Source organism: Brachypodium distachyon, chromosome 2 (genome assembly GCF_000005505.3).
Source record: "Brachypodium distachyon strain Bd21 chromosome 2, Brachypodium_distachyon_v3.0, whole genome shotgun sequence".
NCBI lineage: Eukaryota > Viridiplantae > Streptophyta > Magnoliopsida > Poales > Poaceae > Brachypodium > Brachypodium distachyon.
Window position 1 is genome coordinate 4,471,549 of NC_016132.3, and position 15,907 is coordinate 4,487,455.

Sequence of the window (15,907 nt, forward strand, 5' to 3'; positions counted from 1 at the left end):
CATCATGTCCTGCACATCCCGGCCCAAACTAAAATGGACTAGCCTTCCCAGCCCAGTCTACAACGCTGTTGGGCTGGGTCTTCCGCCTCGCCCCCATAAAAAAAAAAACCGCCTCGTTTTCTGTAACCGTTCTCTCTTTCGATGATAGAGTACCGGACTACCGGAGCACGCATGTTTACCCATAAAATGTTCAAGAGTGTACATAAAATGCTGAAGAGTGTACAGAACATGGGATTGCCAATACAAGAAAAGGTTAATTTTTTTTTCCAAGAAACAACATCATGCCTCATAAACAAGATTACAAAGGACTGTTCTCTATTTCAACGACATACGAGTGCCGGAGCACGCATGCTTACCCACAAAATGTCGAAGCATGTACAGAATATGGGATTGTCTATCCAAGAAACAAGATCATGCCTCATAAACAAGATTACAGAGAGATAGTAGGACTTGTATATTGTAAAACGAAGGAACACAAATCGACATTCCGATTTGCCATGTTTTAACTGAGCGGCTAGCACGAAACAGAGTCCCTTAGAAACAAAATGGCGTGTGTAAGATGAACGGAATGATTACCAGTCACCCACATTTTCCCAGCCGCCTTAAGTGTAAAAGGGAACAAGCTTTGAACTGTTCGCGACAATCAGAGTTTACAACCTTCCATCACCACTGGGTCAAAACCTTCAGATGAATCAGCTGTCTTGCAGAATATGAACCACCAGCTACAAGTTCTTCGTTGCGATTGGGCCAGAACCAGCCCTACCAATGCTCAACTTACACTCCAGGAATACTTGGAAAAGAAGACAGGACAAACAAAATCGCCACACGAACCACACTCATGTCCTGCAAAAGCGAAAGATAGGTATTTTCAATCAGTCTTCACATGGATTGTACACACAAATTAGCAAATTAAGCAGAACTGGAGGCCATTATGTGATCCAACAAATTTATTCAATTTTTTTCAGCACAACATTTCCACGCAAGATGAGAATAGTGATTATATTCATGAACTTTTAGCATCGATAGACAAGATTTACAACTGCCAAACATACAATAGTTCAGGTGTGGATCTTGTCAATTTGTTGCAACAGACTACTGTCAACCTCAAGTTTGATAGAAGATCAGAAATGAAGAAACAGGATCGTTGTTATGACTATGCATAACTAGCACAATAGCTGTGTGTTTCTACGGGCTAAAAAATAATGTTCTACTGTTAATAATTGATCTACCTAGAACATATGATCCATATTCGTTTTCGTCTCAATGATTTGCCCCAAATCAGTAAGTGATGAAAAAAAGTGACGCATCCCAGAGGTGATGGACCGCCACCACCAATTGTTTTCTTTCATAGGAGTAAGATAAGATGAAATGGTAGTGATCAGACCGCTAGACAGCCGATAGATGTCAAAGGAAGGCATTACTCTCTATCTAATGTAAATCACATTATCAGTTGCCAATTTGAGAAACAAGTGTAAGAATTTAGTAACACCAACTTCAATTAAGCAAAAAGTGAAAAACTGTAAGTACAAAGACTGGTTCCTCCAAACAAAGGTAGGGAATGTCCAGAAATATTTAGCAACTGGAAACTACAAAGGCTTCTTAAAGTGTGATGATTTCGCTCTAAAATTGTGACTCGTTCCGCAAATTTAAAAAGTCAGTACTCTGTCCGCGACAAACAGCTAAGCTAATTCAATTCAATTGTTAGTTAGCTGTACCTCTCCAGTGTCAAGTGAGGTGGGGAAGGAATTGATTCCCACAACTTCCAAAACTGACTCTTATTTGGGCCAGGGCTGTCTCTCAGACTATGTCCGAACTTGTTGCATAACATCCATCTCCTTTTGGCTGGCACTCACAATAATTCTGCCCTCCATGTAAGAACAAGCACATAGATACCCAATTGGCAACTATTAACAGGAATGGGAAATACACTAGGGTCACAGGCTGTAAAGAGATGGTATGATTGCTATAACTCTTTTGATTGCATGTTGTTTTATAGTGCTTTGGACAACCTGATAATAACAACTGCTAGAGGTACCACAAAATCTGCATGATGTCAATTAAACTTCATCTACTTAACCTATATGCAATTATGAAAACATCTGCAGACGCATCTAGATGATGTCTTTTTACCAACCACAGTTAGAGGTTTCTTTTCTTCTTTGTTACAAGTTAGCAACGAATCAGGTGCAGTGCAGTTTAAGACGAGTCATCTGAAAATGCAAGATGTCTCAATCTCACTTTAGAAAGGTGCTATCTCAATTATCCGTGGAGCAAAAGGGATCTGTTTGATCATGCAACTCTAAACTAACTAACTAAACAAGTAGCATGATTGTGACAATCTGAGATGCAATTGCACAATTAGCTGCTCTGAGATATCAACCATATAGGTAAATTCGAGAAATGGACGAGAAGCTTCATGGATAAAAAATCACCCATCACAAAGTAGTGCCATAAAACTTGCATTGATGTTCAAGATTCGAGTAACAGACTAACAGTAGCATAACAAAAACAGATTATACAGCATCCAGCAGTAAGAAGAACATCAATTTTTACACGGTGCTGAACAATAATATGATTGGACCACGAACCATGGGTTGGAGCGCAAGCGATCTCACACTAGTGCGACGGCGGCGGCGGCACAGGCGCGTACCAGCGGCCGACCTCCTCGTCGACGTTGTCCTCCGCCTTGTGCAGAGCGGCGTGCAACACGACGAGCACGAAGCCGATGAGAAGCGACGAGAGGATGTTGGCGGTGGCGCCGGTGAGCAGCAGCAGGCCGAGCGTGACGACGGCGAGCCCGGCGAGGACGACGCCGTCGCCGACGACGCGGCCGAAGAGCACAATCGGCTCGTCGCGGAGGAAGTAGAGGACGAGCCAGGCGATCATGCAGACGAGGAAGACGATGAGGGAGACGGGCTTCCAGAGGAGGGAGAGGAAGACGACGACGAGGATGACGATGGCGTAGTTCATGGCGAAGTGGGCGAGGTTGGCGCGCACGCGGAGGTAGGCGTCGCCGAGGCTGGGGGGCAGCCCGACGGCGTGGAGGTCCGCGAGCTCGCGCCACGGCCGGCGCGTGGCCAGCGCCGTCGCGCCGCGGGCCTTGGCGCGGGAGATGAAGTCGAGCGGCGAGGCGCCCCCGAATTGGGGCGCCCCCGCGGCCGCGGCGGAGGAGGAGGTGGGGATTGTGCCGTACTTGGACATGGTCGCCGGCGGCGAGGGGGCACAGGCTGTGGGGGGTGGATCCGAAGGGGGGATGGGAGAGGGAGAAGGGAGGAGGGAGACTCGTGAGGGATCGGGGAAAGCGATGGGATTAACGAATGGGGATGGTGGGGAACGCTGCCGTACTGGAGCCGGCTGGAGCCTGGAGAGCTCTTCCCGGATGGATACACGACACGGCAACGTGAATTTCGAGGAGTTTCTGGGACGGCAACCGTCCCCTGTTTTTGTAAATCCGCGATTTCACCCGCACATGGAACAAACAGAAGTTCTCGGCAGATACTTGTATGAGACCGAAAAATAGATGTTCATTTGATTTTGAAGTGAAAAGTAAAATCAGTGTCTTCAATCGTTATTCTTGGCATCCAAGCCACGGTTTGATGCTTCTTCTTTTTATGTTTTCGCAAAGTAAAATAAATCAAACGGATTGTGAGTCACCCTCTTTGATGCCACTATTTAACACAGTAAATCAGCGAAACTTATTTGGATGGTAGGCAGTGTTAGATTTTATACCGAAACTGTCTCTTCATTTGTGAAATCAATGCTCGTATCATACTTAGATGTTTCGATTGCTAATCGAGATTTACGGAGCTCATGGTTCCTTTGAAAGTTAAGAATTTTTGCTATCTTTGAGAACAATGTTGTTCAATTACCATTCGGCTCCTTCTACTTGGTCAGCTGGTTGTCCAGGCCTCTTCGGCAATTCACACTGAGGTGTTGATGGTAAGCTGAGGGCACTAGTTTTAATGCATGGTGCACCATTGTGTTGGGCTACAGGAGTATGTCTTAGTAGCAAACTAGTAACGACACTTACATAAAGACTAACTCTTCCTATGCGGGTCATGTACTTAGGGCATCTTTAACGTGGTTGATATAGTACTAATTTTTTTTCTTCTTCTTTTAATATGTTTTTTTTTTCGTATTCACTTCTTTTTTTTGATGGATTCACATGTCATTTTTTTTTTGTCTTGATATCCATATAGTACATATTACTTATTTAAATAACCACTGTTTTGTTGTGGTATTCATCTCTCACATTGACCATTTTTTTTCTTGGTACCGGTGCAGTATTCCTTGTCAAAGATGCCCTTATGTAAACGCTAGTCCATGCATTGTTTACAAACTCAGTTCGTCTATCTTCGACCCGTTCGTGGCTTCCAGCCTAGCAGATTTGTCTCATTTCTTACTTATTTAAATGATCAATCTATCAGCATGGCGAAGATCGCGAAGATCACAAATTTTTATAGGTTGTCAGGCGATGCATGTGACCTGAGCAACTTGAGCAACGAAAAAAGAAGTCAGCTGAACAGCACGGGTTCCATTAGAAAAGAGAGAAAAATTTGCTCATGCCCACCTTTTTCTGATAAAGAAAATGGGTTCGATAGCAAGGTAGACACGCAAGGACGCAGGAGACTGGTCCACGTGGCACGAAGTAAGCTGGTTTGTCCCACGTGTCTTTCCCTGACAGGCTAAAACATCCACGTAGGGTGCGCTGTTGCAGGGTACAGCGGATAACAGAGATGGGAACGGGCCATTACCGGGCCGTACTTCCAAGAGTAGCTACCGAAGGACCAAGCGTCCAAGCCCAAGCCCACTCACAAAACAGGCCAACACGATCTCCGAATCCCTCAGAAATAAAGAAACACGATCCGCGACTGCGAGTACGGGGCGCACGTCGGCCGGATCCGCAATTCCGCGTCGACACGATTTCCCCCCCACGCCGCACCTACCACAAACCCCAAGTCAGAGAGCAAACTCTCAAAAGCATCTCCCACTCCCAGGTCCCAATGGCAGCTCCGCCCTTCTCCGTCAATCTCCGTTCCACCGGCGACTCGCCGCCGCCCACCGCCGCCCTCCTCGCCCACTCCCAGTCCCACTCCGCCGCTTCTCCCCACCCCCCCACGGCCTCCCGCTTCCTCATGCTCCTAACGGCCGCCCTCGCCCTCGCCACCGCCTACCTCCTCCTCCTCCGCCCGCCCATCTCCACAGTGTCCGCCGCCGCACCCCTTGCGCGGCCGCTCTCCAAGCTCCCGAAGCCGGTGGTCCTCCTAATATCCTCCGACGGCTTCCGCTTCGGGTACCAGTACAAGGTCCCCACGCCGCACATCCGCCGCCTCATCGCCAATGGCACCTCCGCCGCCGAGGGCCTCATCCCCGTCTTCCCCACCCTCACCTTCCCCAACCACTACTCCATCGCCACCGGCCTTTACCCCTCCTCCCACGGCATCATCAACAACTTCTTCCCCGACCCCATCTCGGGGGACCACTTCAACATGGGTTCTCACGAGCCCAAGTGGTGGCTCGGGGAGCCCCTCTGGGTCACCGCCGCCGATCAGGGGGTTCAGGCGTCCACGTACTTCTGGCCGGGCTCGGAGGTGAAGAAGGGCTCCTGGGACTGCCCCGACAAGTATTGCCGCCACTACAATGGCTCCGTGCCATTCGAGGAGAGGGTTGACGCGATCCTTGGTTATTTTGATCTTCCGGTTGACGAAATGCCGCAGTTTCTGACACTGTACTTTGAGGATCCAGATCACCAGGGGCACCAGGTAGGTCCCGACGACCCACTTATCACAGATGCGGTGAAGCGGATTGATGAAATGATCGGAAGGCTCATCACTGGTTTGGAAGCTAGGGGCGTGTTTGAGGATGTGAACATTATATTGGTCGGGGATCATGGGATGGTTGGGACCTGCGACCAGAAGCTAGTGATTCTCGAGGAATTAGCTCCTTGGATTGAGGTGAAGAATGACTGGGTTCTATCGACGACACCATTGCTGGCAATCAGGCCTCCAGATGGTGTGTCACCAGCTGATGTCGTGGCGAAAATGAATGAAGGGTTGGGGTCTGGGAAGGTGAAGAACGGGGAATATCTGAAGATTTATTTGAAAGAGGATTTGCCTTCTCGCCTGCACTACTCTGAAAATTACAGGATACCACCAATTATTGGGCTGGTAGATGAAGGTTATAAGATAGAGAAGAAGCGATCGAAGAGCAAAGAGTGTGGAGGGGCGCATGGGTATGACAATGCCTTCTTCTCAATGAGGACAATATTTTTTGCACATGGACCTCGGTTTGAGAGGGGTAGAATGGTGCCCTCCTTTGAGAATGTGGAGATATACAATGTTATTGCTTCCATTCTTAATTTGAAGCCAGCTCCAAACAACGGTTCAGCTTCCTTTCCTGGAACTGTTCTTTTGCCAAGTGAGTAAATGATCACAGATGTACACAAGGGCTGTGGTTTTAGAGGACAAAAGATACTCTGATGGTATTATCTCTTGTTGTATTTGTATTTGTACACTTCTTAAATTTGACTTCTGCCCCATGCAGCTATTCACTACTGCTGATACTTCTACTAGAGTGTCTTTTTTCCTTAAGGTTATCATCTGGTTATGTGAATCATGTTCAACCTTCGATTTTCTGTTATGACAAATGAATCACTTGTGCTTCTTTAAGTTCATCGTTTCCTGCTTGAGTTGATGTTGATGCCGATTCCGCTGGTGGATAAACATTTGGTATCTTTTGCCCCTGCGTGTTCTTTTTGCAAAAGAAGTGTCCTTGTTCTTTATATAACTATTTATAGTTCCATGCAACTATCGGAGATTTTAGAAGAAGTTACCATACAACAAATTGAGTTATGATCCATGGAATATAGACTTGGATCAACTGCATGTTCATCCTATTGAAAAGAGGTGTGTTGCCCCTAGTCTTATGCAACCTCATTTCAAAATTTATATATCAACTGCTAGTTCATCCTATTGAAAAGAGGTGTATTGCTTCTAGTCTGATGCAGCTTTATCTCAAGACTATACTTCTTACATAAGATAATTTGCTGTACTTTCGTATCTTCTATTGTCTGTGCATGCACCAAACTATTGAACCTGTTTTCTTTCGCAAAGTGCAAACACATTTTGATTCTATGTTGCAATGTGTTTGCTCTGACATCGGAATTTGGCAGCAAATTATACAGTTAGCTCGTAGCAAAATAAATAAGTGAGGAGTGAATAGTCTTTACCTCATTGGACCTCCAATACTACTCTTGGACCCCTTTTTACTTTTTATGTCACAGATATGTGCATGGATGTACTGTTCCATGAACAGAAGAAAAATATTGCTGTTCCAAGTTCTTGAATCATCATTTGTGAGGCTGCAAAACTATGCGAGAAACTAGAACATACAGTTGCACATCTATAGCTGTCTTGAATTTATTGTAGCATCATGGTTGCTTCGTTATGCCTGTCACTTTCTAGATATAGTTGAAATAAACAAAGAAACATTGTCAGCAATTCATTTCTTCTTATTCTATGAAGCACTTCTTTTATGAACATACTGCTTTATGTGTGCTTAAGTAAGTGGGGTTGGTATATCTGTAAGCTTCGTTTCTTTCGTTTACTGCTTATTCTTAGTAGTTAAGCTATATTAATTTGTGTCACCTTTCGTGGTTAAGTATCAGGTGGAAACCACCCTCTCCGTGAAAACTATGTGGAAATCACCTGTGAAGTTCTAAAAAATCTCAAATAAGAAGCATATGCAGGTCTGGTGACATTATATAAATCTGTAGAATTTGAAAAGTAAACAAAACCCAAAACTGCGTTCGGAAGATATGGAAAAGACAAAACATGAAAAATGACTGTATCTCTCTTCATTTTACTGCTTCTTAGTTCCATATTTTCCAAATTTGATTTTTTTTATCTTGAAATTTTACAGGTTTATAGAACATGACATCCCCTACATATGGTATTTTTTTTACAACCTTTTAGAACTTCTACACAGGGTTTCCACAGGGTTTTCACAGAGAGGGTGATTTCCACCTTAGATTCGCCAACTTTTTTTACCTTTGCGTGGCTAGAAGTTCCTTTGTCTTCTTGATGCAATCGTGCAAAGACAGAAGCTCTTCAAGGTCGAAAAGGTTCTCATGCTTTCTTGAACATACTCATTCTTATTGAAATGACATATCAGTTAATATGGGTGGCTAGGTCTTCATATGCACCTAACTTATAGTTAATATTCTACTTGCGATCTTCATACGGTTAAGTGAAGGAGTATTTTACTTTAAAATTTTTTTTTGCGGGTGTTTTAAAAGTTGTTGTTGATGATCGGTACAATATTTTTTTTAGATTGTCAGTTTTGCCAGCTGTTTAGGACGAGGATCTGTAAAGTGCACATTGCACAATGCTTACTTGGAATGCCATTGATACACTTAGGTTCTCTCCAATCTAAACTGAAAATACTTTGGAGTGATATAGTCAGGGTAGTTTCAGTATTTTAGTGTGCTGAAACATTCGAAATTCAATGCTGTTGAACCATTAACACAATCTGGTAATATTTTTCTTGTGTTATTTCTCTTAAGTTTATTATGGAAAACTTTACAGTTAAGCTGCTTAGAAAGTTTCAAAATGTGACTTGGTTCATTTGCTAGTCAACATTAATGTGGGTTAACTGCTGCCTTATCTTGGAAGCAGGGTGTTCCAAGCTCATCAAACCTTAACACTATTTAATTCAGAAGGGCATCCTATGCAGTGTGCAGAGTTCTGTTTGGCATTGTACCATTTTCTTTCCTATTTGTAACCAGAGCTTTCTTGTTGTTCACCTCGTTTGCCTTGAAGGCTTTACATTATTATTCCTTCTTCTCTTGCTTAGTTTTCTTTTTGTCGGTCGAGGTTTTGTGGAGAAACTGAATGCTAGGTTGCTAGTATCTGCTTAGATACCTTTCTAGTTTAGTCAAATTGAATCAAGAACTTTATCAAGAAGAATACACTTTCACTTGGCAGTGTTGAATGCACAAGTGTTTCCTACATAAAGGGCCTCTGTTAACCTCTTGTGTAGTTGTGCATGCTAGAGTTAATTGACTCTTGGACCTGCTTGCAAGGTATTCTCACGAATTAATTTGTTTTTCTGGTCAGAAGTTAACGATCACAATTCGTTCTGCAGGGTGGCAACAGCAATGCTTGTTGGGACTAATGCTCGGTCCCTTCTCAACTGCATGTGCTGGGTTCTGTATTTACATATGCAACCAGTCAGGGCCTTAGCAAGCAAAGCACCTTCATAGCAAGTAGATAGGCATTCATATTTTAGTACTCCGTAGATATCCTTCTCTAGTTGTACAAATTTTAACTGACACCACAGAGAAGTTCTTGAGCTAGTTTACAATGTTCCTAGCCAAAAAACATACCAGTTAAAAGCACATTAGATCCATCAATAGGATGCTAAATAATAGTGCTACTTTTGGGCTGATGTGTTTCTCGTATTTTCATCTGTTCAGGGTGAACAAGAGAAGTTACGAAGGTTCCCCAAAAATTCTGGGATTAAGTGTTTTTAAACTTTATCACCATATCATCCTCTAAGTGATCTTGATGAGATAATATGGATACTGTCCACAAATGCATGCACAACTGCACAAGATCAACCACTGGTCGATATGGTACCGGTAATTCTGGCCCGTTCTCTACACCTTCATTTTAAGTCATATACTTGTGGACAGTTACTGTCCGTCTAAAGCAACGTTTGTTTATCTAGGTTTTAACTGTATCTCATTATTACTGTATGTCCGTAGTGGGGCTGATAATCAGCGGATCTGTATTTTGATATTTCTCTCCAGTCCCGTGATAAATGCAGTCCGGCATGGGCATGATGGACATACAATCCAGTGGACCTTTCAACATAGTTGGATGGTGTCCTCTGTCCTGTATGCAAGAGCTGCCATAATCTGGTCTCCTAAACTATGTCATGAACAGATGGAGATAAATGATGAATACTAGCAAACGTGACCTTATTATAAGATGGCCTTGCAGGGACCGGTTACATGGTAATAGTGCAATAGTAAGGGCCATAAATAAAGAGGGTCCATTTGCCACCCAAGTTGTTAGTTTTAATAGGCTCTTTTATTGGCTCTGCAATGCAGGCACTGTAAATATTTGTTGTCTGGTAATTTATTTAATCCGTATTGATGTGCATATATTTTAATGTTTATGCTTTCTTTCACCTTAGAAATGCTCCACTGTATGAACTAGATCCGTCAAACAGAGGTGTAGGCCCTTTCTTTACGACCATCAGTTCCACAGTTTGAAGAAATCTACATTTAGTATTGTCCCGTTTCTTTTTTTCTGCTGCTGTTCAAACAAACCTCCACCCATAATTGCCTTGCATGGTTTATGTTTACCAGGACAAAGAAGCGCTGCATGCTTCATTTTCTCTACACCGATGCCTAATTTCTGCTTCTGCAATAGAAAGGTAGTGCTTGTGCCTTTGAGATATCCTGGCTCTGCTCAATTTAAGGTTCCTCATTTTGTCTTACATTCTTACCATTCGCACTCCTCTTGCAGAGCTCCCTAAATTATGTGCATGCTTATTCACAGTACAGAGGATATGCTGTGATGATATGTGGCAGTTTGCCAGGAGAAACAGGTGTACTGCCAGCAGCTGCAGGAACTACCATCAGATTAATCTGTAGGCAATAATTCCAATGACCAAAGGGACCAAACCTCCTGTTGCTCTATTCATCCTTTGGTGAGTAAATGCTTCTATTGAATAATAGGAAGGTTACCCTACCTCCTTTTCACAGGTTGCCGTTCAGCATAACTTTCATACCTAACAAGCACATAAGTGCACAAAGCGCTGTCAGATACTTATCATTACCGTTTAGGTCCAGCTCCATGGTAACAAGAAAATACCCTAGCAGTGCATAATTGCGCAAGACTGCAGGATAATCTTCTGGCACTCATTCCAAGAACCGAAAATAGGCTTGTACTTGGCTTCTGTTGCCATATACAGAGATCCTTTGCTCCTGCCCTTGATCCATCAACCTCCGAGCCCATCTTGCCCCTGTTCATGTCCCTTGTACCCACACTCGTAAAGCCCTAACTGCAACTCACCAGTGTCCTCGTCAGCTGCATGCAATAGGAGCACGGCTCTGTGCAAGGTCACTATTGAGATCCGTCTTTGGCTTACTGATGGTTACTGCCTACTGCTGCCCAGAAATATTGTTCCAGCGCTTGTCCTTGTTGCACTCACCCCCTCGTTGATTCCTTTTGTTCCTGCCTTTTCAATCCCAATGTGATGCCCATCTGTGCATACACGACGGCCTGTTTTGTTTTTTGCATGTGACTTTCCTGTATTCTTTTACTAACACTGCCAAGGTCCCGTTTTATAAAATACTGCCAAAGTTATCGTCAAATTAGTATCTCAATACATACAGGTATCTTGCTAGCTTGTTCTGTTTGTTAGTGGTTAGATAACTTAGAGTTAGCAAAATATTCCAAAGGTTGTTGGGGTATAATGATTAATGAAGATGGCACTTGCCATCACCTTAATATGAAATTCCTTGGAAACCTTATGATCGGTATCCATCAATCCATAAATGGGCCAATTCCACCTACACCTGAGAGTTGCCATGTGTATGAACCAAAACTTTGAACTTCATATTATTTGTTGTTAATTGTGTGTTGCATATATTGAATTTAAAGGCATGCACTACCAGCAATTGTTCCGAAGCTTCCTAAAAGAACTATTCTTGTGCAGAACCGTGCCACCTCCATATCTGAACTTTCTCCTCGTCAGTCAGCTTCAAATTCCGGTAAAGTGACATTGCTTATTTCTCTTAGTTTCAGTCTTCCTAATGCATTTGGCTACAACCAAGAAAATCAAGGTGGTTTCTCTTCAGCCTTTGCTTTGTTCTTATACCATGCTTGCTATACAAGGTTCCACGTATGAATGAATTTGAGTGCTAGATCAGGCTGAAACTATTGACAAAGGAACAGGGAATTCAGTTTTTTTTTCCAAAAAGAGGAACGGGGACTCTGGTATGCACCCCCCTAAAAACAGAATCAAAGGTTCTAATCACCTGACCCCACTAGGACTTACATACTGCGCGGCTGTGTTAGCCCATCAAATCACTGACGCAAAGCTAACCTAGGAGCGCAATGGCAGGGCAGAGACACATACATAGAGGAAAGCATCTTTTGCTCATAACATTAGTCAAGTGATTGGAGTGTGATGTGAATTATTCTGGTAGGGTGGGGTGGTTTGGTCGCATCACATCATTGCCTTATACCACACCATCAGAAGAAGGCAAAGCTCGTCTTTTTACATGTATTTTATTTCTGAACTTAAAGTGTTCCGCATACGGTGGGCTGTGGCTGCCCTGCCATGGCACTCCATCTCCAAATTTGCAACTCCGAGTGCCAGGGCTACCCCAGGAACAAAGGGTGTTTTTCACCTCATGTCAGGGAGAACAGTAGTGGATCTATGATTTTAATTGGTTTTAGGGGCGTCACTTCACGGTTTTAGGGGAGTAGCAGATTTAACAGAGAAGCTCAAATTTGCAAAATACTACTCCATCCGTTTCATAAAGATTGTCACGGCTTTAAACTAGATCTAGTTTAAATCCGTCCCAATCTTTATGAAACAGAGAGAGTACAATACAAAGTTCTGTGGGCGATCTAGGTGGACTATGTTGTAAGGATTAGATTTTTGATGCTTAGGTCTTGTGGATATTGGTGTGGCCTGCGGTGCTGCAAACATAGGGAGGATTAGATTTTAGATGATTAGGTGCTGCAAACATAGCGATCTACGCTATATGCCATGACGTTTTCCTATAAGTGGGATTAGATTTTTGGATGATTAGGTCTTGTGGCGGTGATGCAACTATCAGCTATGGGCTTTGGTATTTTTGGTCTTTAGCCGGCAGAGTACTATTACTACTCTTATATGGTAAAGTTTTGCATTTTTGGAGGCACCCGGCCGCACCGTGCCCATGTCGGACTTGGTTGTGAGGTACGCACTCCCACGCCGACACTAGTTAGATTCATTTTGCATTGCTGAACTTATTTCCTAATCTTTTGTGTTAACATAGTTGTGAAAATAAGAAAACATGGTTAGCTAATCGAAAAATATGTAAAAGTTGATCATATAAACTATCGGTTTTTTTTGAGAGATCATATAAACTATCGTAATCCACTTCAACTCAGAACACCGTCTTAATTTTCCGACCGGTGTGCCATATTCCCGAGAGGATCTCGCTTTCGGCTCTAGAATATTGTCGGAAGCAAGAGTACTGCCATTCCTGCCGATGGTGTGCTCCACATAGTGCGTGCGTTTGCCAATCCGGTCCTGATGACGTGCCGGTGCCGGAGCCGGATGAACGAAGGCATGTGCGACGCGGATTAGCCGTGGTTACTGGCAATCTGGTACCACTACCACTGTTGTCAAGTTCTTGCCGTTGCGGTCTCTGCCTGTTCTCTTGCTAATTGTTGGGTTATTATCAGCGCTATTCTCTCTTTCTTTTTTGCGAAGATCAGCGCTATTCTCTCAAAAATGGAAATTAGCTAGTGTTTGTTCCAGAGCGAGATGGAATGGAATGGAATGAAACGGTTCTACTTTTCTATATCTTAGGAACCAAACACTTAAATCACTGCTTCCACTTGGAACCAACTCATTCAAATGTAGGAATGAGATGGTCAGTCATATTGAGAAAATATTCCTTTTTGAGGAACCATGTGGTTCCATTCCACTTCTCTGTGTTCCAAGAACCAAACACATGAATCATTTCAGCTTTTGGAACCATTCCATTACATTCCATTTCATGATCTCAACCAAACACTAGTCGCTCTCTCTTCTGTCTGAAGAAAACCTCTTAGATCTAAGCAATCTGGTACCACTACCACATGATGTGATGCACCAATGCCGTGTTTGTTTGTTTTGGGAGTATTTGGGTTTCTGCCGCTCCCACCAGTTCTGTTCTAGGAAGTGAGTCAATTGCAACATGACCCCCGGACCATCATGTCAGTGAGATGAGTGTTGCAAAACTTGGATATCATTGTTCTGGAGTGACGAATAAAGAATTTGTCCTTGTTTTGGAGGTGCATGCAGGGTAGAGACCACGGTGTTTCGTCTGAGCCTGAGTTGCACTTGCACCAAACCCATTAGAAGCAGCACCTCTGTTAGAGTTACACGGAAGGGTTTTGTTTTCATGGAACGGGGTGAGTATCGATCTTCTCAACTGTTATAATTAATCTTCCTTCTGTACTCCTCACGTTGAATGCACTTGATCGTAGAATCCAATACATAGGTAGTGTAAGTTCAGCATTCATGAGCATATCCGCAAAAGTTTGCAAATTTGCTCGGAGTAGTTAAATAAGCATGTATTCAGTTTAGACCCCGCACCCGTGCGGCTATGCCATATCTCCATCCGTCAAAGGATGCCTAGTTAATTCCCTGAAAAACATGCCTACTTAAACTTTTTGTTTAGAAAAAAATCCGGCCGAAAGGAGTTGAATCAAACTGCGCAATGATTCATCGCAGCTGTTCCGATCGTTTATCTACAAAACAATTGGGGTGTTCTTTTTGATCTACTGTATTGTGGTGTAATGTTTATTGCGTGAAATTCCCCGTGGGGTCGTCTTCGTTTAATTTTCTTATGGAGTTCAAAGAGCAAAAACTCATGATCAAATGACATATGCACCAACATGGTGTATCCATGATTGCGCGTCATGCTTTTGCGTTTGGGTTTCCTGACTATTCTGTATCGGCATGGAGCATGAGGGAAGGCTGAAATTGGAGAAATAAGCTATGTATGGACATAATTTTTTTTTATCATTGATTATTCCTGAGCAACAAAAGGTTTGACTTACCCGATACTTTCACATCGAGGTTGGAGTTGTTCTGGCGTCTGATTTGTCCTGAGAAATCAGATCGTACTCAGTCGTGTTAATAAAAAGTACTGCCCCAAGCTAAAAATCTATTGTCAGCAGCAGACAGCGATGTGGCAGGATTGCATTTGCAACCCTTTATCAGACCAAACGTGTGCACAGCCACAGTCAAGGATAGGAGAAATCTCACTCAACCCCGTGTACAAATTTGTCGTTACACGCGACAGCATGGCCTAGTCTAAGATTAGGAGTGCTTCATTTCCTGAAGAGATAAAGCCTAGCTGGAGTAGAGTGCTGCTAGCCTACCACGCTAGGAATCTTTTTGCTACCTGGGTTAGGTCATATCACTCTGTTCTAGAACTTGGTCTCCACTCTCGGTAGCAAAAAATCTTTTTTCTAAAGTTGCTTCGTTTGAATTGCTCAATCAATGTGCTGCCACCCTTGGGGTTGACCACCAATCCTACGTTCAAGACGGTCAAAGACGCTAGTGTTCGGTCAGCTAACACCCGATGACACAATGCAAGGTGAGGTGGTAAAATGGCTGACTTGGAAGAAAAAAAAATGTCAAGCTTGCTTACATGTAGACTCTAAAATGAAATATAAGTACCTTTTCTAAAATTCCCCAAAAATCATATTTGAGCTCCTTTTTCATGGTGATGCCAAGAATGTTTCCAATTTGAATATGCTCAATTCTAGCCTTTCAATGTAAAACAATTACTTGGGCATCCAAAAAAATTAAAATTGCTGAAGAATTGAAAAGGCTCATCTCATACAATGTGAGCTTGAGTTCACAACCAAGGTTTTATTTAGTTTCTATTTCGGTGTTTAACTATTATTATTTTTGTTTCTTAGCTATTCTTATAATGCATAAATGATGAAATGAAATGTGTTCATGCTTAATCATAAATTCATAATTCTAGATCCTTGCATTATGAGAGCCCTTACATGATTTTTTTTTGTTCTAGCCAATATGTCTTTTTTTTAATCATTGATTTCCTCTTGCAAAAAAATAAAAAGTTTGGAAGGGCACAATAAAAGAGGAATTTTTT

The 15,907-nt window shown here is 43.0% G+C and overlaps 2 protein-coding genes and 1 long non-coding RNA gene across 7 annotated transcripts; 2 read left to right on the forward strand and 1 right to left on the reverse strand.

The window, feature by feature from the left end:
- Positions 1-241: 241 nt before the first annotated feature.
- LOC100845776 (PRA1 family protein F3) lies at positions 242-3,425 on the reverse strand. 2 transcript variants are annotated; one of them, XR_730253.3, is made up of 2 exons: positions 1,716-3,425; positions 242-843 (listed from the first exon to the last, which is right to left on the reverse strand). XR_730253.3 is itself a non-coding variant. In XM_003564890.4 (2 exons), exon 1 carries the CDS (start codon positions 3,199-3,201, stop codon positions 2,617-2,619), a length of 585 nt encoding a protein of 194 aa, XP_003564938.1. In that variant the 5' UTR covers positions 3,202-3,421; the 3' UTR covers positions 242-843; positions 2,589-2,616. The 2 variants fall into 2 exon arrangements, 1 of the variants encoding a protein (XP_003564938.1); XM_003564890.4 differs by having other exon boundaries at positions 2,589-3,421.
- A 1,502-nt stretch (positions 3,426-4,927) lies between these two features.
- Positions 4,928-6,668, forward strand: LOC100843949 (venom phosphodiesterase 2). Its single transcript, XM_003564884.4, has one exon. The coding sequence runs from the start codon at positions 5,004-5,006 to the stop codon at positions 6,423-6,425; it is 1,422 nt and encodes a 473-aa protein (XP_003564932.1). The 5' UTR covers positions 4,928-5,003; the 3' UTR covers positions 6,426-6,668.
- Positions 6,669-7,462: 794 nt separating this feature from the next.
- Positions 7,463-13,421, forward strand: LOC106866196. Of its 4 annotated transcripts, none has more exons than XR_002963048.1 (4): positions 7,463-9,640; positions 10,376-10,443; positions 10,536-10,719; positions 11,731-13,421. It is a non-coding gene; the product is annotated as an uncharacterized LOC106866196 (long non-coding RNA). The 4 variants fall into 4 exon arrangements; XR_002963049.1 differs by having other exon boundaries at positions 7,463-9,634; XR_002963047.1 differs by having other exon boundaries at positions 7,463-8,122; positions 9,476-10,443.
- Positions 13,422-15,907: the final 2,486 nt, after the last annotated feature.